Here is a 23,489-nt window from a genome sequence, read left to right as displayed (position 1 = left end):
GGTCTCCGATTCCACATCTTCTTAGGGGACCTCCGGAAAACAAGAAGGAAACTCATGCGTTTCACCCAAGCGAGGTTTATTCTCGAGCATTTATGGGCTCAGCCGCACTCAGAGACAACAGAGAAGCCAGGGATTCGTGCTCTGGGGGAATCTCGGGGATGAGACGCGGACACACGGGCAGCGGGTGAATGAGGCAGGGCAGCATTATTTGAGCTCACATCCTCCAACCCCAGCCCAGCCCTCCAGCAGGCGTTCCTTCACCGTGAACCTGCAGGTACCCACAGTGACCACCAGATGGCGCCTGTAGGCTGCCAAACTGGACTACGACCTTGGAGACCAATAGGTCACCTTGGGTTGTTTTTCTAGAATGGGGTGGCATTGCCTGGCAAGCTAAACAGCTCGAGGGAAAGGGACGAAGGGCAAATGTTTCTAGGCATCCATCGCTAGGTGGGTAAAAATGGCCAGGACGCAGAGAACCTCGGAGGAACGCCAAATCAGATACCAGGGCATGGTGGTAATCGTGGGTGGCTTCCTTGCATCCATCTGGGGTTGAACAAGCAAGCCCCCGGCCTCATCTCCCAACGCTGAGGCCCTCATCCCCATGGGCAGATGATAGGAGTGCTAGTCCCTCCCCATGGTGTAGCCCTGAATCATGCTGTTGACGTAGGCTGGCGTGTTGCGCTCCAGGTAGAAGAGAATCATGTAGCACTTGGGGCCGAAGTATCCCAGGGTGATGCCCAGGAGGTGAGGCACAGGGACCAAGAGGTCCAGGATGGTGACCAGCACCCCCTCGTAGACAGACATGAAAGTGCAGAGGAAGACGGAGGAGGTGAAGCAGAAGGTCGTGCAGAAGGTGATGAACTTGGCCTCGTAGTAGTTGGTGGGCAGCTCCTTGCCTATGTAGGCGAAGCCAAAGCCCAGCATGGAGACGAGCAGCTCCAGGCTGGTGTGGAGCAGCAACCCCCGGTGGTAGCTGGGGTTGCAGGACAGGGTCGTGATCTTGGGGTCATCGGGGTCAGGGCGGGCAGCGGGGTTGGTGGCCACGGCCGGTATACTGCTCCCCACGATGACCGTCTCGAGCACCGTGATGAATGCCACGAAGACGTAGGGCCCGTGGTAGCGGACCCAGAAGCCGTAGGCACGAGGGAGGCGTCTGGCCACCTTGAAGATGCAGATGATCTGGAAAGAGCACACGGTGATACAGGGGATGCAGACGGTGAAGCAGAGCGTGAAGAAGGCCCGGAGGCAGAGGCACGTGGAGACCATGGGCGGCCCTACGTACACGGGGACCACCATGTATGCCATCAGCTGCGGCGTCAGCATCAGGAAGCACACGGGCCCCCCAGCCGGGCAAACCATAGGCGTCTGAAACTGCCTCCAGAAGATTATCAAGATGGCCAGGGTGCTGAGGAAGCCCAGGGCAGCCAGCACGACCACAGTGACGGTGGGTGCCTCATGTCATTCAAGGAAGGCCAGCTGCCGCTTGAAGCAGGAGGTGTCTTTCCTGCGGGACCACTCGTAACTTAGGCAGGGCTGTCAGTCAAATTCACCTGCAAGAGCCCACAGCAACTCCCATCAGCCGAACCTGCCTTCTCAGCATCTACATCCACTGGGCCTGCATTGGGCCAGGCCCCGGCAGGAGAAAGAGAGAAAGAGAGCTAAGGGCGACCAACGCTCACTGAGTCTCTTACATCAACTCCTCACAGCAACCCCATTTCACAGATGAGGAAACTGAGGCTCAGCCAGGGAAAGTCACAAAGCCAGGAAGTTATAGAGGCAGGATGTGAACAGAGGACTCCTTGACTCAGAGTCTAATAACTATAATTCCTTCCTCCCAAGACCTCACCCTTTGGTGGGAAGGACATAATCCTTGGCCTTTGGACGCTTGTGTACCATGGGGGAGACCCCAGAGATCCTGCCAAAGTTGAAGGGCCCTGGAGACCGCCCCCCTGCCAGGGCAGGGCAGTGGCAAGGCAAGCATGTGGGCCCATGAATCATACCTGCAGCTCAGTTGAGGAATGTGCCAGAGAGGCAGTCAATACACTCAAAGCAGCAGGGGTGGATGCCAGCTGGCTTCTTCTTTTGCGCAGGCTGGCAGTCCTTGGAACACATAGACACAGGGATCTGGAGGGAGGAGAGCAAAAGACACTGAGTCCTCTTTCCCACTCTCTGGGGGCTCCCTTACCCTCTCTAACTCATCCCCAGCAGGATGCTCAGGGGAGGGGAACTGGCTTCTGTCTGGGAGGGGGAGGGGTGCTGGGATTGCCATTAGAACTGGACCTCTGTAGGCACCTTCTTAGTTTCACCCAGCAAAGACCTAATCCACCTTGTTTGGGTAACAGCACCCAGCTGTTGAGATGGAGACTTTCTGAGGTTGCTGAGTGAATAGGATATAACTCTGGAGCTCCTAGCAGCCCACTGGTTTCCAGGGGGAGAACATGCCTGAGGAAGGATCTGGGAGATGGAGAGAGTGAGACCCTGGATCCAGCCTTGCCTGAAGCTTCCCCTTCAGGTCAACTCCTGGAATTTTCAATGATGTGGGGCAATAAACTAACTTTTTGCTTATATTGCTTTCTGTCACTTACCACCAAGAGTCCTAATCAACACAACTTTTATGGAGGGGCGGGGTTTTCAGGTGAGCAAGAGCAGGTAGGCAGTGGCCATGTCTATTGCTTTTACTGCTATATTTCTTTCTTCCTTTTTTAAAAAATAAATTTACTTATTTATTTATTTATTTTTGGCTGCATTGGGTCTTCATTGCTGCACATGGGCTTTCTCTAGTTGTGGCGAGCAGGGGCTACTCTTCATTGCGGTGCACAGGCTTCTCATTGTGGTGGCTTCTCTTGTTGCGGAGCACAGGCTCTAAGCATGCGGGTTTCAGTAGTTGCGGCACATGGGCTCAGTAGTTGTGGCTCGCGGGCTCTACAGCACAGGCTCAGTAGTTGTGGCACATGTAGTAGTAGTAGTAGTAGTAGTAGTAGTAGTAGTTGCTCCACAGCATGTGGGATCTTCCCAGACCAGGGATCGAACCCATGTCCCTTGCATTGGCAGGCAGATTCTTAACTATTGTGTCACCAGGGAAGTCCCTGCTATATTTCTAGAAACTAGAAGAGTGCCCAGCAAAGAGGAGGCCTCCAATGATTGTTTATTAAATGAATGAATGAATGAATGACAAGTAGAGGAAACAGTAAGAGCAATGAGGTGGAGGAGAGGATGGGGATGGCATTTTGGGGAAGAGGGTGTGTCTGAGCCTGGCTGAAGTCAGGCTGCATGGGGAGAGGGTGGGAGAGGGTGGAAGACTGAACTATGACACTAAAAATGTAGGGGCGGTGGGAAGCAGCCATGGCTCTTGAGCGGGGAGTGGCCTGATTAGATTTCGGTCATATAAAAATCATTCTGACAACCAATGAGAAGGGTGTTGCAAGAGTACATAGATAAAGGACCAAGGACCAGACAAGAGGAGCCATGGTAGGACCACTCGACCCCAGAGCCCTTCTCTCCTGGCCTCTCAGAGATCACCTGCTTTCCTGTTCCACCCCTCTAGTCTCTCTTGCACTTGCATCAGATGATGTTTCTGGATGTCTTGTTCGCTCCCTGAAACCTCATGGAAGAGCCTCTCCATCAGCCAAGTTAAGTCTGATCCCCTGCCAGCCTTCCCTCTGTGGTCTTTTTTGCCTCCTGTGGGACCACACACACATGTGCAGTCATATGCACACCAACACACACACACACACACACACACACACACCGCTTATCCAGACCTACACCCCACCACTCCTTTGCCATGTATTCTCCCCCTCCTCCAAATTCATCTCTTCACTCACTCTGAGCCCCTAAGTAACCAAATTAATCCTACCTCTTACCCATGGAGTCTCAACCTGATATTCACACATTCATTCATTCAAAAAGCTGTTGAGTACATACCGATGCCAGGCACTGGAAATATAGCTGTGAGCCAAATGACACAAAGTCTCTGTTCTTATGAAATGAATATTTTCATGGGGAAGAGAGACAACACCCATATAAATTTGTGATACAACAGATGGTGATAAATATTGTGAAGGAAAATAAAGCCATGCAAGGGATATGGAAAATGATGGAGGAGCTGATTTCACTTTCGCATTGGGTGAGAGGGGAAGGAAGGCCTCATCCAGCAGGTGACATCGGAGCAAAGATGTAAAGGCTGGGAGGGAGCAGGTCATGAAGATATCTGTTTAGGCAGCAGGGACAACATGTGCAAAGGTCCTGCGGTTGGGAGACTTGGCATAGTCGAGGAGCAGCAAAGCCAGCGTGGCTCTAGCACAATGAGCAAGAGGAAGAACAGTGGATCTGTTCAAAGAGTTGGAGTCAAAATACTTTGGTTTTTACTATGAATGAAATGAGAAGGTACTGGAGGATCCCAAGCAGAGAAGTGACAGGATCCGACCTTCTTTTTAACAGTATTTCCCTGTCTGAATATAGATCATGAGGGGTAATGGCACAACAGGAGACCAGGCAGGGTGTTATTGTAATAGCCCAGCTGAGAAATGGTGGCAGTTCTGACTAAAGAGAGAGCCATGGAAGAGGTGAGAAATGGTCAGATTCTGGATGTGTTTTGAAAGTAGGCTGGACGAGATTTACTGCTGGGTTGGATGAGAAAGAAAGGAGTCAAGGATGACTCAATGCTTTTGGTCAAACAACAGAAAGATGGTGTTGCCTTCTACTGGAATGGGAAGACCTTGGGGGAGGAACTTTGCATAAGCAGGTGAATATTTGACTTAAAGTTGAGGGGAGAAGTCCAGTCTGAAGATATAAAATTGGAAGTTATAAACCTATGGATCATATTTCCAGCCATGTAGACGGAGAAGAGAATAAGCCCATTGGCTGAACTCTTGTACCCTCCAGGGTTTAAAGGTCAAGGAGATAAGGAGGGACCAGGAAAGGAGACCTAGAAGGAGTAGTCATAGCTGTAGGGGAACCAAGAGAGAGACTGGCCCAGAATTCGAGTAAAGATATTGTTTCCAAAGAGAGGAAGTAATCAGCTGTGTCACATCTGTTCACAGTTTGACTACGATGATGATGGTTGGATTGGCAATATCTAGACCTCAGTGACCTTCACAAAAGCGGTTTCAGAAGAGTGATGTGGTGGAAAGCCTTGTTGGTGTAGATTCAGGAGAGAATGGGGAACTTCTGGTTTCTGGTCTGGCATGTAAGGAGCTTGGAAGTCATCACCTCCATCCTCACAACAAGAAAAAGGCTGAACAAGCGAAAAATTAACAACCCTTCTTAGGTCCATGAGAGAATTGGGGTCATGGGGCAAACTACAGATCCCAAAACTGGGGACACAGGTGCACACAAAGAGTCACAGCTTAGCAGGAGGAGGAAATGCTGCTGGAGGCAGCAACTGGTAGGAGCAGCTAGAGAGCAAATGACCAGTTGCTAGGACTGAGCTCAGACTAGCTTGAGAGAGACCTCTAGGGGTGCATCCTTAACCTCAGGAGCCCCACCAGCTTCTCAGGGTAAAGGCTGCTCTCCAGCAAGGGGAGAGGAAAAAGCAACCATTCTGAAATACACCCAGAGCATTCTGTTCTCCTTAACAAAGGCCTGCCCTCAAGGGAAACTATTTTACCACAGCTGAATTGACATAGGGGAAAGGAAGTACCCAACTGCAGCCCCCTTCTAGCCTTCCTGTCTCACCGAAGGTGGGGAGAGCTGAGAGGCAATTGTGAAGGGCACAGTCCAGGGCACAGACTTACCAAAAGAATAAAACCTGGTCACAGATGATTCCAGAATTCTTCCCCTCCTTCCACATCTCACCACCATATCATTCAGGCTCCTGTATAATAACAGGGGATCACAACCAAAAGAACTGCAAGGCTCAAATTCTGTTTAAGAAGGAGTCTCTAGGGAAACCCAAAGCCAGCAGGGAAGACCAAAAAAGGGAGACATTAGAGGAAATTTTAGCCTCTGACACCACAGCTATGGCAAAGAGTAAACATATCCTCAGTCCTACCCAAATAAACATAAAACCTCATGCTAAAATTTATTTACCTCAGTTCCTTTAACAAATACATCATGTCTGGCTTTCAACAAAAAATTACAAGGCATGTTAAAAGACAAAAAAAAAAGTCTGAAGAGACAAAACAAGCATCAGAATGAGACTCATATATGGTAGAGATTTTCCAATTATCAGACAGGAAATTTAAAATAACTATGATTAATATGCTAAGAGCTGTAACTGAAAAAGTGATCAACATTCAAGAAAAGATGGGTAATGTAAGTAGAGAAATGGAAACTGAAAGAAAGAACCAAAAGGAAATGCAACACATTTTTTAAAAAACCTATGGTAACAGAAATAAAGAATGCCTTTGGGGCTTCCCTGGTGGCGCAGTGCTTGAGAGTCTGCCTGCCGATGCAGGGTACAAGGGTTGGTGCCCCGGTCCGGGAAGATCCCACGTGCCGCGGGGCGGCTGGGCCCGTGAGCCATGGCCGCTGGGCCTGCGCGTCCGGAGCCTGTGCTCCGCAACGGGCCACAACAGTGAGAGGCCCGTGTACCGCAAAAAAAAAAAAAAAAAAAAAAAAAAAGAATGCCTTTGATGGGCTCATCAGTAGACTGGACACAGCTGAGGAAAACGCCAGTGAGCTTGAAGATATAGCTATAGAAACATCCCAAAATGAAAAGCAAAGAGAAAAAAAAGTGAAAAAAAGAGAACAGAATACCTAAGAGCTATAGAACAATTGCAAAATATGTAACATACATATAATGAGAATACCCAAAGGAAAAGAAAGAAAGAAACAGAAGAAATATTTGAAGGAATATAGGCTGAGAATTTTATAATTATTAATGACAGATACCAAATCACAGATCCAGGAAGTTCAGAGAACACCAAGTGGGATAAATACTTTTAAAAAATTACTCTTAGGTATACAATATTCAAAATGTAAAAAAAAAAACAAAGATAAAGTCTCAAAGGAAGCCGGGGGGGTGTGAAATACCAATAAAAAAGTTTACTAGGGAAAGAGAGGACCTTTATAACAATAAAAGGGTCAATAGATCAAGAAGATATAATAGTTATAAACAGATATGCACCTAACAAGAGAGCCACAAAATACATGGAGCAAAGACCATCAGAATTAAAGGGAGAAAAGACAATTCAACACATAATATTCCCCAGTAATAATTGAAGACTTCCATACCTGACTCTCAATAATGGATAGAACAACCAGACAGAAAATAAGTAAGGAAATAGAGGACTTGAACAACACAATAAACCAAGGATTTAACAGATATACATAGGACACTCTACCCAACAACAACAGAATATACATCTTCTCAAGTGCACATGGGACATTTTCCAGATAAGGACAGACCTTATGTTAAACCATGAATTAAGTGTGAATAAATTTTAAAAGATAGATATCACACAAAGTATCTTCTCTGACCACAATAGGATGAAGTTAAAAATCAATAACAGAATGAAAACTGGAAAATTTACAAATTTGTGAAAATTAAACAATGCTCTTACACAACCAACGAATCAAAGAACTCACAAGTGGGATTAGAAAATACTTAAAGATGAATGAAAATGAAAACACAATGAACCAAAACATGGGATACAGCAAAGCAGTGCTAAGGGGGGAATTTAAAGCTATAAACACTGACATTGGGAAACAAGAAAGATCTCCAATCAACAACCTAACTTTACAGCTTAAGGAACTAGAAAAAGAAGATCAAACTAAACCCGAAACTAGCAGAAGGAAGGAAATAATAAAGATTAAAGCAGAGTGAAACAAATTAGAAAATAGAAAAATATTAGAGAAAATCAATTAAGCCAAAAGTTGGTTCTTTGAAAAGACCAGCAAAATTGACAAACCTCTAGCTAAAATGGCTAAGAAAAAAAGAGAGTTTTCAAATTACTAAAATCAGAAATGAAAGTGAGGACATTCCTACTGATTCTACAGAAATAAAAACAATTATAAGAGAGTACTATGAGCAATTATACACCAACACATTGGATAAACTAGATGAAACAAATTCCTAGAAACACAAAATCTACTAATACTAAATCATAAAGAAATAGAAAATCCGAATAGACCTATAACTAGTAAGGAGATTGAATCAGTAATCAAAAAATCTCCCCACAAAGAAAAGTCCTGGATCTGATGGCTTCACTGGTGAATTCTACCAAAAACTAAAGAGGAAGGAACTCTCCTTAACTCATTCAGTGAGGCGAGCATCAATCTGATAACAAAGCCAGTCAAAAAGACTTCAAGAAAAGAAAACTACAAACCAATATCCCTTATGAATATTGATGCAAAAATTCTCAACAAAATACTAGCAAACTGAATTCAGCAGCATATTAAAAGGATTATATACCATGATCACATAGGATTTATTCCTGTAATACAAAGATAGTTCAACATATGAAAATCAATCAATGTAATACACCACATTAACAAAATGAAGGGAAAAAAACCCACATGTTCCTCAGTCATAAGAAAGAATGAAATTTTGCCATTTGCATCAACATTGATGGACTTGGATGGTATTATGCTAGTGAAATAAGTCAGACAAAGGCAAATACTGTATAGTATCACTTATATGTGAAATCTAAAAAATACAACAAGCTAGTGAATATAACAAAAAAGAAACAGACTCACAGATATAGAGAACAAACTAGTGGTTACCAATGGGGAAAGGGGAAGAGAAGAGGGTCAATATAGGGGTAGGGGATTAAGAGGTACAAACTACTATGTATAAAATAAGCTACAAGGAAACATTGTACACCATAGGGAATATAGCCAATATTTTATAATAACTATAAATGGAGTATAACCTTTAAAAATTGTGAATCACTATATTGTGCCCCTGTAACTTATATAATATTGTACATCAAGTATACTTCAATCAAAAATAAATAAATAAAATAAATTTAATAAAACACATGATCATCTCAATTGATGAAGGAAAAGTGTTTGACTCTTTCATCATAAAAAACCACTCAACAAACAAGAAGTGGAGGAAAACTACCTCAACATAATAAAAGCTCTATGTGAAAAGCCAACAGTGAATATCATATTCAATGGAGAAGGACTGAAAGCTTTTCCTCTAAAATCAGAACAAGGCAAAGATGTGCAGTTTCACCCTTTCTATTAACACAGTACTGGAGGTCCTAGCCAGAGCAACTAGGCAAGAAGAAAAAAAAAAGTCATCTAACTTGGAAAGTAATCAATAAAATTACCTGCTCACAGATGATATCTTATATGTAAAATATCCTAAAGTTTCTGCAAAAAAATTGTTAGGACCAATAAGTGAACTCTGCAAAGTATCAAGACACAAAGTCAACACACAAAAATCAGTTGTTTTATGACCCCGCAATCCCACTACTGGGCATATATCCTGAGAAAACCATCATTCAAAAAGAGTCATGTACCAAAATGTTCATTGCAGCTCTATTTACGATAGCCAGGACATGGAAGCAACCTAAGTGTCCATCAACAGATGAATGGATAAAGAAGATGTGGCACATATATACAATGGAATATTACTCAGCCATAAAAAGAAATGAAACTGAGTTATTTGTAATGAGGTGGATAGACCTGGAGTCTGTCATACAGAGTGAAGTAAGTCAGAAGGAGAAAAACAAATACTGTATGCTAACACATATATATGGAATCTAAGAAAAAAAAATGTCATGAAGAGACTAGGGGTAGGACGGGAATAAAACACAGACCTACTAGAGCATGGGCTTGAGGATATGGGGAGGGGGAAGGGTAAGCGGTGACGATGTGAGAGAGTGGCAGGGACATATACACACTACCAAATTAGATAGCTAGTGGGAAGCTGCCACATAGCACAGGGAGTTCACCTCTGTGCTTTGTGACCACCTAGAGGGGTGGGATAGGGAGGGTGGGAGGGAGGGTGATGCAAGAGGGAAGAGATATGGGAACATATGTATATGTATAACTGATTCACTTTGTTGTAAAGGAGAAACTAACACACTATTGTAAAACAGTTATACTCAAATAAAGATGTTAAAAAAAAATAGAATTACCATATGACCCAGAAATTCCCCTTGTGGGTATATACCATAAAGAATTAAAAACAAAAACAAAAACAAAAACAAAAAAATCAGTTGTTTTCTATACACTAAAAGTGAATAATTCAAAAAGGAAATTAAGAAAATAATTCTATTTACAATAGCATCAAAAAGAATAAAATACTTAGGAATTAACCAAGGAGGGAAAGACTTGTACAATGACCACTACAAAACATTTCTAAAAGAAATTAAAGAAGACATAAATAAATGGAAAGACATCCCATGTTTACAGATTAGCAGACTTAATATTGTTATGATGTCAATACTACCCAAAGCAATCTACAGATTTAATGTAGTTCTTATCAAAATTCCAATGAAAAAAAATTCCAATGAGGTGTTTTTGCAGAAATACAAAAACTGAAATTCATATGGAATCTCAAGGGACCTTGAATAGCCAAAACAATCTTGAAAAAGAACAAAGCTGGAGGAATCACATTTCCTGATTTCAAAACTTTCTACAAAGTGGCAGTAATCATACAGCCTGGTACCAGACTAAAGAGACACACAGACAAATGGAATAAAATAAAGTCTAAAAATAAAACCTCACATATATGGTCAAATGATTTTGACAAATGTTTCTAGGCCATTCAATGGGGAAAAGATAGTTTTTTAAGCCAGTGATGCTGGGAAAACTGGATACCCACAGGCAAGAGAATGAAGTGGCCTGTACTTAACACCATATATAAAAATTAACTGAAAACAGATCCATGACCTAAATGGAAGATTTAAAACTATAAAAACTCTTAGAAGAAAACACAGGGCAAAAGTTTCACGACACTGACTTTGGCAACGGTTTCTTGGAGGTGACACCAAAGGCGCAGGCAACAAAAGAAAAAAATGGTCAAATTGGACTTAATGAGAAATGTTCAATTTATGCATCAAAAAATACTATCAACCAAGTAAAAAGACAACCTATAGAGTGGGAGAAAATATTTGCAAATAAGATATACAAGTGATTAATACACAGAATACAGAGAACTCCTAAAACTCAACAACAACCAAAAAACCAATCTGATTCAAAAATGAAAAAAATAGACTTGAACAAACATTTCTTCAAAGAAGATATACAAATGGATAATAAGCACATGAGAAGGTACTCAATATCAGTAATCATTAGGAAAGTGAGACTCTAAACCACAATGAGAGAACACTTCACACCCATTAGGGTGGCTGCTATCGAAAAGACAGAAAATAACAAGTGTTGGCGAGGATGTAGAGGAATTGGAACGGTGAGCTTTTGTGCACTGCTGGAAATGTAAACTGGTACAGCCACTGTGGAAAACATGGTAGTTCCTCAAAAAATTAACAATAGAATTAACCTATGATCCAGCAATTACATTTCTGGGTATATACTCAAAAGAAATGAAAGCAGTCTTGAAGAGATATTGGTATACTCCTATTCATAACAGTATTAATTTCACAATAGCTGAAATATGGAAGCAACCCAAGTGTCCATTTATGGATGAATAGATGAGCAAAATATTATATATCCATAAAATGGAATATTATTCAGCCTTTAAAAGGAAGGAAATTTTTTTCCGGACGCGCAGGCTCAGCGGCCATGGCTCACGGGCCCAGCCGCTCCGCGGCACGTGGGATCTTCCCGGACCGGGGCACGAACTCGCGTCCCCTGCATCGGCAGGCGGACTCTCAATCACTGCGCCATCAGGGAAGCCCCCAAAGGAAGGAAATTATGATGCATGTTACAACATGGATGAGCTTTGAGGACCTTATGCTAAGTGATAAACCAGTAATAAAAAAGACAAATACTGTACGATTCCACTTATATGAGGTATCTAGTGCGGTCAAATTCAGAGATAGAAAGTAGAATGGTGGTTTCTAGGGGCTGGAGGAGAGGAATGAAGGAGGAGTTACTGTTTAATGGGCATAGAGTTTCAATTTTGCCAGATGAAAGTATTCTAGAGATGGATGGCGGTGATGGTTGTACAACAGTATAAATGTACTTAACGTTACTCAACGGTCAACTTAAAAACGGTTAAGACGGTAAAGTTTACGTTATGTGTATTTTACCACAATTAAAACATTGGGAAAAATCTCTTAAGATGGTAACATTTATGGTTTTTTTTTTTACCATAGTTAAAGATAATTTTTTTAAGTAACAAAACTTATGAAATACAATGAAAGCAGTACTTAGAGGGAAGTGTCTAGCTGTCAATGCCCACATGACAAAAGAAAGATCTCAAATCACATTCACTACCTTGTTGCAGAGTTAGGTACTCTGCTACTGTCTGTCATGGCAGAATCCGCATGGAACTTGATCGCTCTAGAAGACGTGGGTCCAGCAACCACAGGGTGGAAAAAGGATTGGCCACACTCACCATTTTTTGCAGAGGCCCATTGTAGAATCAGGGCTTCTCATCTCCAGAACCTTAGATTCTGCTAGCATAGAGCAGGGTCTCCAAAGGGGGAATCCTCCCACCAGCAGACACAATAGGGCTCTATGGTTGCCACCTGGTCATTTAGGGGGTCTCATGCCAGCGAACGAGAAAGCCAAGAAAGGAGAGGTGAAAGACTTGGATTAGCGGGAGGGGCTAGGAGTGCTGTCAGGGGTAGGAAGGATCCAGGCGATGCCCCAAGATGGCACTTGGTGCTTCCAGCCCAGTGATGACGGCTACTGGACAGCCACCGGACCGCCGGCAGGGACAAGGTGACAACAGCCTCTGACATCTTGGGGCTGAATGTCTGGATCACCCCCACATGCCAGTGACCTAGAGCAGCCAATGGCTGAGGGTGAAGGAATCCAGAATGGACGGTGGCAGAAAGAGAGGAACGAATCAGGTCCACCCGGGGCCCGGGGCAGGAGCGGGGTCCGTGGCTGGGTTCACTCGACTCCCCTCGTGCAGAGACCAAACTGGCCGCTCTCTGCCCAGGGGCTGCAGGGTGAGACGCCCGCAGGGGGCTGCTGGGCATCCCACGAGCGCGAGCTGGAAATGCCAGGGAATTCATACCCCCGGCACAACCCTTGACCACTGGGAGATACGGAGCCAGTGGACCAGTGCCATCCTCTTCCCACCCTTGGGGACCGTTCTAAAGTGACTTCTGAGAAGGTTCAGGTAAGACTGAGGTCCCATGGCTCCCAGCAGCGTCCAGCTCGAGAACATTCCCTCATACTGACTTTCCCTCTTTCCCTGCTGAATACTCCCCAGCCTCCTACTCTTGTTCCCCCAGACCATATCCTGAGATAAACCACCTGCACATCAGCCCTTGTCTCAGGCTCTGCTTCCTGGGGGAAAGCCAGGCTAAGACACTTATTTGTTGACTCGTGTCCCTTCAAAATTCCTATGTTAGAGTCCTAACCCCAGGACCTAAAAATGTGATCTTCTTGGTAAATAGGATCACTGCAGGTGTAATTGGTTAAGATGAAGTCACACTGGAGGAGGGTGGGTCTCGACTCCAACGTGACTGATGTCTTTATAAAAGGGGGAGATTTGGAGACAGACCCACCCACGGGGAGAACACCATGTGAAGATGAAGGCAGAGATCAGGTGATGCAGCAGGAGCCAGGGAAAGCCAACAGGGACCAGCAAATCACCAGGAGCCAAAAGAAAGGCCTGGGGCAGAGTCTCATTCACAGCTCTCCGGAGGAATCAACCCTCCAACACCTTGATCTTGGACTTCTGGCCCCCAGAACTGTGAGACAATATGTTTCTGCTGGTTAAGCCCCCCAGTTTGTGGTCCTTTGTGATGGCACCTTAGCAAACTGAACAGACACCAACCCAATGTACTCCATAAAAATCCCCAAGAAGCTCAGAAACTAGCAGCAGCAAATGCCTCTGGAACAGGGGTCGAGTGGGGGTGGGGAAAGTGATGAAGACTCTGAAAAGTTTTTAGATTCCCTCCCTCACCCCACAGGGCTGGGTCTCTATCCTCCGCCCCCCCCTCCCCGGCAGCATTCTGACAGCTTATTATAGAAAGAGGGTAAAACAAAGGAGCTTTAGACTGACAGTTGTCGGACACGGTGGAAAGCAGAGCTATCATCCCCGCAAATGTGAGTATTCCTTGATAGGGTGTAGCCTGAGTGCTGTATAGAGAGACACAGACAAGCTGTGTGCCCTTAGGCAGGTCACGCAACCACTCTGTGCCTTCAGTTTTCTAACGCATAAAATAGGAAGCAGAGTAGCATCTACTTCCCAGGGTTGGAATGAGAGTTGAAGTCTTTAACACACACATGTCCTGAGCCCCTCGGTCCTGAGAAGCCAGAAAGCCCTGAACTTGTACAGTTCTCCATCAGAGGACAAAGGCTGGTACCCCCAGACAGTACACCCACAAACAGAGACACCACCAGCTGTCGAGAACGAATCCCAGGTAAAACGGTCCTTGCCAACCCAGCATGAGCTCTGGGGCCCGGCCTCCAGCCCCCTCCCCTACCCCCTCCTGAGAGCTGGCCATGCTGTTAGGAGTGTGCCAGGAGATGTCACAAGTGTCCTTCAGCTGCCACTTCGACGGTTGGCAGGAGGCGATGCTCTGGAAAGGGTTCTGGCTCAGGTCCCATTGCCACTGGATGACCTCCAGGTGCAGGGGAAGGTCCCCTTGCTCACTGAAGATCGGGTGGCCCAGGACGGTGAAGATGACCTTCCAGATCTCCGGAAGTAGCTAAAGGAGTGGAGGGAAGGGAAGTGGAGCGGGCATCAGAGGTCGGCCCAGACCTGGGAGCAACGCTACCAGCCCACAGGCCTTGATTTCCAAAACTCTGGAAAATGCGGCAGTTTGGAGGAAGTGGCTGAGAGCTCTGGCTTTAGAGTCAGATGCACCTGAGTTTAGGCATCAGATCTACCACCTGCCGTGAGGCCTTGGACCTGGCACTTAACCTCTATAAACCCCAGATTCCTCTTCTGCAAAGTGGGGGCCAAAATGGCCTGACCTTCTGGGCTCTGAAGCAATAAATGAGTGAATCTCCATTAGGGGCTCAGAACAGTGCTTGGAAAATAGTCAGCTCTCACCTCCTACTGAGATGTCAATATTATTCCTTTTCCCTGGAAGTCACTTTGGCCATCCCTCTGGGATCCAATACGGGGGGTCCAGAGTCCACTGTCTCTGCCACCTACTGGGGTCTCCCCTGCCCCCTGGTCCTGCCTGCTGCCCCACACTTTGGAGCCAACTCTCTTTTCAGTCTCTCCCCCACCCCATCCCCCATCATTCTCACTATGCAGAAGCTGGTATGAACAAGAGCATGCTAGGACATCCTTTGGACTGAATTCCAGTCCTAGCTCTGTCCTAAATTTGCTGTGTGACTTTGGGCAAGTCACTGAACCTCTCTGGACTGATCTCAAAAGGGCTTCCTGCTTATTTATCAAATCAATCTGACTCCTAGGTCTTTCCTCCATAAATGAGAGAGTCTATTGGACTACATCTTGGGGGCCCAGAGCTCGCCTCACCTCAGGAACTGACAGACAGATAGCCCCGGGATTTGATCTCTAGCTTTCTCCCTGCCCTGCCGGGAGAGTGAGGACCCGACTGAAGTCTCTTTCGCGTGTGCACAGGTTGCTGGGTCTGGGAGCAGTGGTCCTGGGAGCTGAGAGTGGGGAGGCTCCGTGCCAGTGGTCAGCCTGAGGATGAGGATGGGGATGGCAACCGCCCCTGAGGAGCCAGCACTAGTGCCCATGTCACACCCCTGCAGCGACCTGGCCAAGCTGGGCTGAGGAACCTGGATTCCAGGGGTCCAGTACATGGGGCCAGAAAGCATTTCCCTGTAATTCTCCTGAGTAGGCAGGGCCTATTATTGGCAGGGGCCTGGGTCTCTCCGGGCTCCTCTTTTGGATCTGAGCCTTGATTTCCCTTCCTCACCTAGCCCCACCCCCAACCCCAGCAGTGGCTCTACCCCCAAGCCCCAGCCTCTCTCCTAAGGCCTGACACTGGTGTCAGAAACAGAGAAGGAGACACTCAGCTTCTACTCTGCACCAGGTAATGTACATACATTATTATTAATCCTCATAATAACTCAGCAGCATACATATTACTCCTTCTGTTTAATAAATGAGAAAACTGAGGCTCAGAGATATTAAATAACTTGCCCAAAGTTGCACAGCTAGTGGTGGCAGAACTGGGACTTGAAGCCAGGCTGCCTGATTCCAAAGCTCTGCTCAGATCATCACCACCTGCCTCCTAACAGACGGGCTGTATCAGAGATGCCTGAGGGACATCAGGGGAGGATAAAGACAGGGATGGGGAGTGGCTGAGCCATAGAGTAGGCAGCTGGTTCCAAACTATGAAAAAGTCAGTGAACTGTTTAAGCAGAGATGTCTAATGATGAGTAGAAAGCATGCATCTCTGGTGTATATCTCCTCTGCTCTTCTGGATCCTCAGTAAAACCTTCTACACTGGGCTTCCCTGGTGGCGCAGTGGTTGAGAATCCGCCTGCCGATGCAGGGGATGCGGGTTCGTGCCCCGGTCCGGGAGGATCCCGCGTGCCGCAGAGCGGCTGGGCCCGTGAGCCATGGCTGCTGAGCCTGCGCGTCCGGAGCCTGTGCTCTGCCATGGAAGAGGCCACAGCGGTGAGAGGCCTGCGTACCGCAAAAAAAAAAAAAAAAACCTTCTACACCTTCCATAGGTCCAAGGGAGGGTGTGTGTGTGCCTATGCATAAACCAGGAAAACACAGCTTTAAATTCCAGGCCTGAATCTAGGTGATGCAGGACTGGGACAATGAACCTGAGAGCTGATGAGAATATACAAGCTCATCCCCAGGGCCTCCACCCTGGAGAGGCTGCGGGGAGACTGGGGGCTCTGGCCTGCGGGGCTTCATTCTAAGGAATTTCACCCAAATCTCCAAGGACAGACTATCGTGGATGGTGATGATTAAGTTACTTTGTTTTTTTAAAGGAATTTTGTTCTGTCGCCACAAAGGACTCCTATGTGTCTGGAGGCAGGGCGTGATCCATGGCGTCTCCCACCCATTTGCCCAGAACCCACCAAGGGAAGGGGAGGATAGAGCAGAGCAGTGGGCAGCTCTGCGGTCTCCATGGCAACCACGGACTCTGCGCCTGCTCGGTGGGGCCCTGGCTTTCCACAGGCCAGACCTCACCTGCCAAGGGTAGGCCACCTCCTTGTGGCAACTGGTCTGGTTGCAGCCCAGGAGGCTCTGCAGCGCGTGAGCCACGGCGTAGACGGCGGAGTACACGCTGCAGACCACGCGTTCGCCGGAGAGCATGAGGACGGTGTCGAAGGACTCAGTGGTGTCCATGCAGGTGTCACACTCCTGGTTGCAGGTGGCCCCCAGGCTGCTCCTGTTGAGCGCGGGCCGGCGGACCTGGAAGCGGCGCACGCGGAACCCGCTGAAGCCCGGGATGGGCCCGCTCTGCCAGGGGTGGTGATGCCCGGGAAGGTGCCTGTGCGCCGCAGCTGGGTGAGGTGGTGCAGGACCGGCTCGATGGCCCAGAGTTCGGAGGCGACCCACACTGCACCCGTGGAGTTCTGGCGCAGAACCTCGCAGAAGAAGTTGAACAGGGCCAGGTCTGGCGAGAACACGGCCACCACGCGCGCCATGCTCCGCTGCAGCTTGCCGTGATGGCCTCCAGGCGCTCCAGCTCCTGCTGCGTCATTGCCGGGTTGGGCTGCGGCATGGGCAGCGTCTCCTGGAAGGCGATGCAGATGTCATGGTGGGCCAGGCGCTCGCTGAGCAGCTGGCTGTTGCCGCGGCCATGGTCATCGCTGCTTGTCAACGCAAGGATCCAGTTCCAGCGGAAGTGCAGCATCAGCTGCCCGGTGGCCTCCATTTGACGATGCGCACCTGGCGCCGTGCGCAGCACCGCTGGGAAATGCAGTTGGTCATTGACGGCACCGTAGGCGATCTGCCGAAGGGGCGCGTCCAGCGCGTCCCTCGCGTATTAGCGAGGGCCTCACAGGGTCCCCCCCTCAGGGGGGGTTCCACCCACCACCATCATCCTTACGGCATTTGAGGAGCACACAGCGCCAGCCACGCCCAGGGCTAAGTGGTTTACTCCACCATCATCGTAGACATCACAGTAATGACAATGAATGAGGACCTACTATGTGTTGGACCCTGAACTAGGTGGTTTACTCCATCATCACCGTGGTCATTACAGAAATAACATTTCACAAGAATCTACCATGGGGCTTCCCTGGTGGCGCAGTGGTTGAGAATCTACCTGCTAATGCAGGGGACACGGGTTCGAGCCCTGGTCCGGGAGGATCCCACATGCCGCGGAGCAACTGGGCCCGTGAGCCGCAACTCCTGAGCCTGCGCGTCTGGAGCCTGTGCTCCGCAAAAAGAGAGGCCGCGACAGTGAGAGGCCCGCGCACGGCGATGAAGAGTGGCCCCCACTCGCCACAACTGGAGAAAGCCCTCGCACAGAAAAGACCCAACGCAGCAAAAATTAATTAATTAACTCCTACCCCCAACATCTTAAAAAAAAAAAAAAGAATCTATCACGTGCCTGGCCCTAGGCTAGGTGCTTTACGTTAACATCCTCATGATTATCCTTGTAGTAACACTTACCAAGCACCTACTGTGTGCCATGCCCTGGGCTAAGTGATGTACACCATCTCACGATGGTCATCAGCCTGGTCCTTTAGTGAGCACCCACCACATGCCAGGCCCCGGGCAAGATGCTTCTCATCGACGTCAGCCCCACCTCATCCTTTAGCAACACTGTTGACCACCTACTGTGTGCCAAGCCCTAGGCTAGGTGATTTCCATCATTATCATTCTCATGATCTACTAACATTTATTGAGTGCCTACTGTGTGTCCCTGAGCATAAAGCTTTCCTCCTCACCATCATCCTCCTCAGATTCGTCACATTTCCTTCCGCAGCCTCTGGGACGGCACAGTCTCGGTTCTCTTGCCCCTTCACTGGCTGCTGCTTCCCCTCTTCTCTATGACCCCTTGACCTTGGAGGACCCCGGGGCTCAGCCTTCAGTCCTTGTGTCTTCTCCATCTGCTCCCCTCCCCTTGGTGACTTCATCCAGGCTCCTGGCTTTAAATACCATATCCACGCTGACAACGCCCATAGCCGCGCCCTGGACCTCTCTGCTACATTTCAGACTCAGACCTGCAACTGCCTCCTTGATGTTTCAAACTTAACGTAGCCAAAACTGAACTCCTGTCTCCCCCGAACCTGCTTCACCCACAATCTCCCCATCTCCCCTGAGGGTGAATCCATCCTTCCAGTTACTCAGGCCAAAACTGTAGAGTTCTCATTGGCTTGTCTCTCTCAAACATGCCACCTTTGGGCTTCCCTGGTGGAGCAGTGGTTGAGAGTCCGCCTGCCGATGCAGGGGACGCGGGTTCGTGCCCCGGTCCGGGAAGATCCCACGTGCCGCGGAGCGGCTGGGCCCGTGAGCCATGGCCGCTGAGCCTGCGCGTCCGGAGCCTGTGCTCCGCAACGGGAGAGGCCACAGCAGTGAGAGGCCCGCGTATCGCAAAAAAAAAAAAAAAAAAAAAAAGCCACCTTCAAGCCATCAGCACATCCCATTGGATCTACCTTCAAAGTGTGTCCACTCAGTGCCCACACCTCCCCACACCATCCTAGTCCAGCCACCATCATTCCTGCTATGAGCTTCCCCAATATCCTCTCTCCTCTCCCCTCTACAGTCTACACTTAGCGTGGCTCCAGGGCGATCCTGCTCACACACACACCAGTCACACATTCCAGACCCTCCAGCAGTTCCTGCTGCCACTCAGGAGCAGCCAGAGCCCATCAGTGGTCCCTGAGGGGCTCCATCATCGACCCCAGCCCTCACCGCTCTGGTTTCACCTCCTTCTCTCCCACGGGCCCCAGTTCTGCTCACCCAGTTCCATGAACACACCAGGCACCTCCCAGCCTCTGCATTTGCTGACCCCTTGTCGTGGATGGTGGGTGCTCTTCTTCCTCCTTTACCTCCTTCAAGCCCCCATCCCATCTCCCTGTACCCACTCCGCCTGCCCTCAGGCGTGCCCCACCTCCCTTAACCTTGACTTGACTTTTCCTTGTATCCATTTCACTTCTCATTTCCTATCATCCTATATCACATACTTATTTACATTGATTGTCTGTCTCTCCCCACTGGAAGATAAACTCTATGAGGGCAAATTTCTGTGCATTTCCCCAGCTGCATCCCCAACACCTACAGCAATACCTGGCACAGTCGGTGCTCAATAATTATTTGTTAAATGAATGAAAGAATTACTTCAGTCCTGGACTAGTTTCTTCACATAAGAATATTAACACTGATTGAGCACCGACTCTGAGTCAGATCCTTGGTGCTTGATATAATAAAAACAACAGCAAAAGTTACAGCATTTGTAGCTACCCGCTGTGGGCCAAGTCTTGGGCTAGCTGTTCTTTAATGAGCAGATATTTTACGCCAGTTCTGGACTACGCCTTTTTGATCATGATGGTGAAAATAATTAGAATAGCAGTAGTGATTCTATAGTACTTTTCTGAGGACCTGCTGTGACGCAGATTCTGTGCTAGGCAATTATATAGGATAATATTGAGCGCTTTCTGAGTTTTTATTCTCGTGCAAGATGCTTTACGTAACAACAGTAACATTATTATTATTATTTTGTGTGTGTGTGTGTGGTATGCGGTCCTCTCACCGTTGTGGCCTCTCCTGCTGCGGAGCACAGGCTCCGGACACGCAGGCTCAGCGGCCATGGCTCACAGGCCCAGCCGCTCCACGGCATGTGGGATCTTCCCAGACCGGGGCATGAACCCGCATCCCCTGCATCGGCAGGCGGACCCTCAACCACTGCGCCACCAGGGAAGCCCAGCAGTAACATTATTGACTACGTATTGTGCTAGAAATTCTTACCTAAATGAATGCTTTAATCTTCAGACAGTCCAAGGATGGGACTCTCATCATCCTACTTTAGAGATGGAGAAACAGGCTTGGGAAAGTTAAGAGTCTGGCTCAAGATCTCACAATGGCCAAGACTCAGAGGCCAGATGCACGCCGAGGTCCTTCTGCCTCCAAAGCCTGAGCTCTTAGCCAATAGGCCGGCTACCTTGCCAGGGCTGGGGTGGCTGTCCTGACCTCGCTTTTGCTACCCAATCCAACACCCCCGGGACGGGTGGGGGTGGTGACCCCTCAGGAAAAGCGCTTGGCTGCCCTCCTCCCCAGCCCCTTCTCCCAGGGCCCAGGGGCCTCACCTGTGGAAGGAGAAAGAGGGAGAGCAAGTGGGCCACGGTCATAGGGGACTTGGAGTTGTCAGGGCCGGTGATGGCCGCCCCGCGGGGTATGTAGTGGCTGTAGTCCTCCTGGATGGGCAGGAAATAGTCATCCTGTGACAGGAAGTAGAGCACAGGATGGACGTTGTTGGACATGTAGCAGGTGTCCACCATCTCGTAGCCCAGCAGCACACTGGGCAGCAGGCTGCCGTCATTGTTGATTTCCTCCACTGCAAAGTGCATGCCCTGCATGAGGTGGTAGCCCAGCACCTTCATCTTGTACCTGGAGAGGCCGCAGTAGGGTGGAGTGGGCAACGGGTCCAGAGTGAGGAGAGGAGGGGAGGGGAAGGGAGGGGAGGGGAGGGGAGGGGAGAGCCAGCCTGTCCCTCCTGCCTGCAGTAAGAAAGCCAAGGCACCACCGGAGAAGGAACCACTCCAGAGGGTTCTGGCATTTTTACCACATCATTTTCACCATCCCACCGCTCTGAAATCACCATTGACCCTATGACCACCTCTGATGCTTTGATCTCTGTGGCCACCATCAGTCACTACCACTGCCCTATGACCTCCGTCATCACTCTATCAATGTCCACCAATGTGACCACCATTACCCACCATGGCCACCATCATCACTATCATCACTGTGACCATCCTCACCTACTATTCCTATTATGGGTGTCATCACCACTGCCATCACAGTCACCCCATGTCTGTGACCATCATTATCAATACCACTGCCACCACCATCACCATCACCACCATCACAATCACCACCATCACCACCACCACCATCACCGTCACCATCACCACCACCACCGTCACCATCACCACCACCATCACTGTCACCATCACCACCACCATCACCATCACCACCACCACCACCACCACCACTACCATCACTACTATCACCACCACCACCATCATCACCACCACCACCACCACCACCATCACTATCACCATCACAATCACCACCATCACCACCACCACCATTACCATCACCACCACCACCACCACCACCACCATCACCACCACCACCACCACCATCACTATCACCATCACAATCACCACCATCACCACCACCACCATCACCGTCACCATCACCACCACCACCACCACTACCATCACTACTATCACCACCACCACCACCACCACCAGTATCATTACCACCACCACCTTCAATATCACCACCACCATCACCATCACCACTGCCACCACCATCATCACCTTCTCTGTTTTCCTTATCACCAATATTACTACTACCGACATTATCAACATCACCATCACTTCTATCACCACCATCATTTCACTAGACTCTCCACCATCATCACAAGCATCAAGATATCCAACATCACGCTTAGTACCATCACCCTCACCATTCTCAAGCCAACATATAATCTTCCCCAACATCGTATAAATGGTTCATTTCTTATAGTCAGGCTTTAATCATCTTTGCACTCTCCTTCCTTTCTCTCTCTTTCTCAGAATGCCTCGCCCTCTCTGCACAAGATCACTATTTTATAATCCCAGGCTGGCTGCAGCATCCCAGCCTTCATGCCTGCCCGAAGGTGGCCCACTCAATCTCTGAATGATGCTGCCACCCCAGTGGGTTCACAGGGGATGGAGTGCAGAGGAAAGCGCCCCCCCCGCCCCGGTCCTGGAAACACCCCTGCTCACCCAACCACGGCCCTGGGAAAATACAAACCTTCCTTCCAGTCTGAGAACCTGCCTCCTAACGGTATAACAGCTGGGCCTTGGCATGGACTCACTGGGGGTCCCACTGCTGCCAGAGGGAAGGGGGTTGGTTTTGATGGTCTCTAAGACCCCTCTAGGCTCAAACATCCCATAACTCTTTAGTAAGAGACGTGACATTGAGACCAGGTTTCAAAATTTCAGGACATAGTCGCCATAGATTTTAATAACACGGACTGTGCCGGGCCTCCCTGAGAGCCAGTGGGGTGCATCCAGGATGGGGGTTTGGCAATGAATGAGGAGACGCATTCTGACCTGTTGGTCTTGGCTTGGCCTCCCCAGGGCCACAGGACCAGCCTCGGCTCCCATCCCGCCCCCACCGTCACTTCCAGCCTCACACTGGAGACTCACTCCTTGCACTTGGGCACCCGCAGCTAGTTGAGGTAGACAATGCCCTTCACGTTGGCATGGAGGGTGAAGAGGCCACCCAGGAGGTAATCCCCAAGCAAGTAGAACTCCGAGTTCTCAGTCAGCTCAGCCAGGGCCTGCAGCAGGAAGATCAGGGAGCAGACCACCCTGCCCTGGGCTCCCAT

General features: G+C 48.5%; 1 protein-coding gene across 1 annotated transcript; it reads right to left on the bottom strand.

Moving 5' to 3' along the window:
• Window positions 1-621: 621 nt before the first annotated feature.
• On the bottom strand, window positions 622-23,489 carry TAS1R2 (taste 1 receptor member 2). Its single transcript, XM_067019379.1, is given in 8 exon segments — window positions 622-1,550; window positions 2,001-2,124; window positions 14,487-14,693; window positions 17,120-17,398; window positions 17,401-17,597; window positions 17,600-17,885; window positions 21,190-21,490; window positions 23,308-23,489. Coding segments are annotated over 8 exon segments (2,505 nt in total).

This window comes from Kogia breviceps, chromosome 1 (assembly GCF_026419965.1).
Source record: "Kogia breviceps isolate mKogBre1 chromosome 1, mKogBre1 haplotype 1, whole genome shotgun sequence".
Classification (NCBI taxonomy): Eukaryota; Metazoa; Chordata; class Mammalia; order Artiodactyla; family Physeteridae; genus Kogia; species Kogia breviceps.
This window is presented reverse-complemented; position numbering and strand designations above follow the sequence as displayed.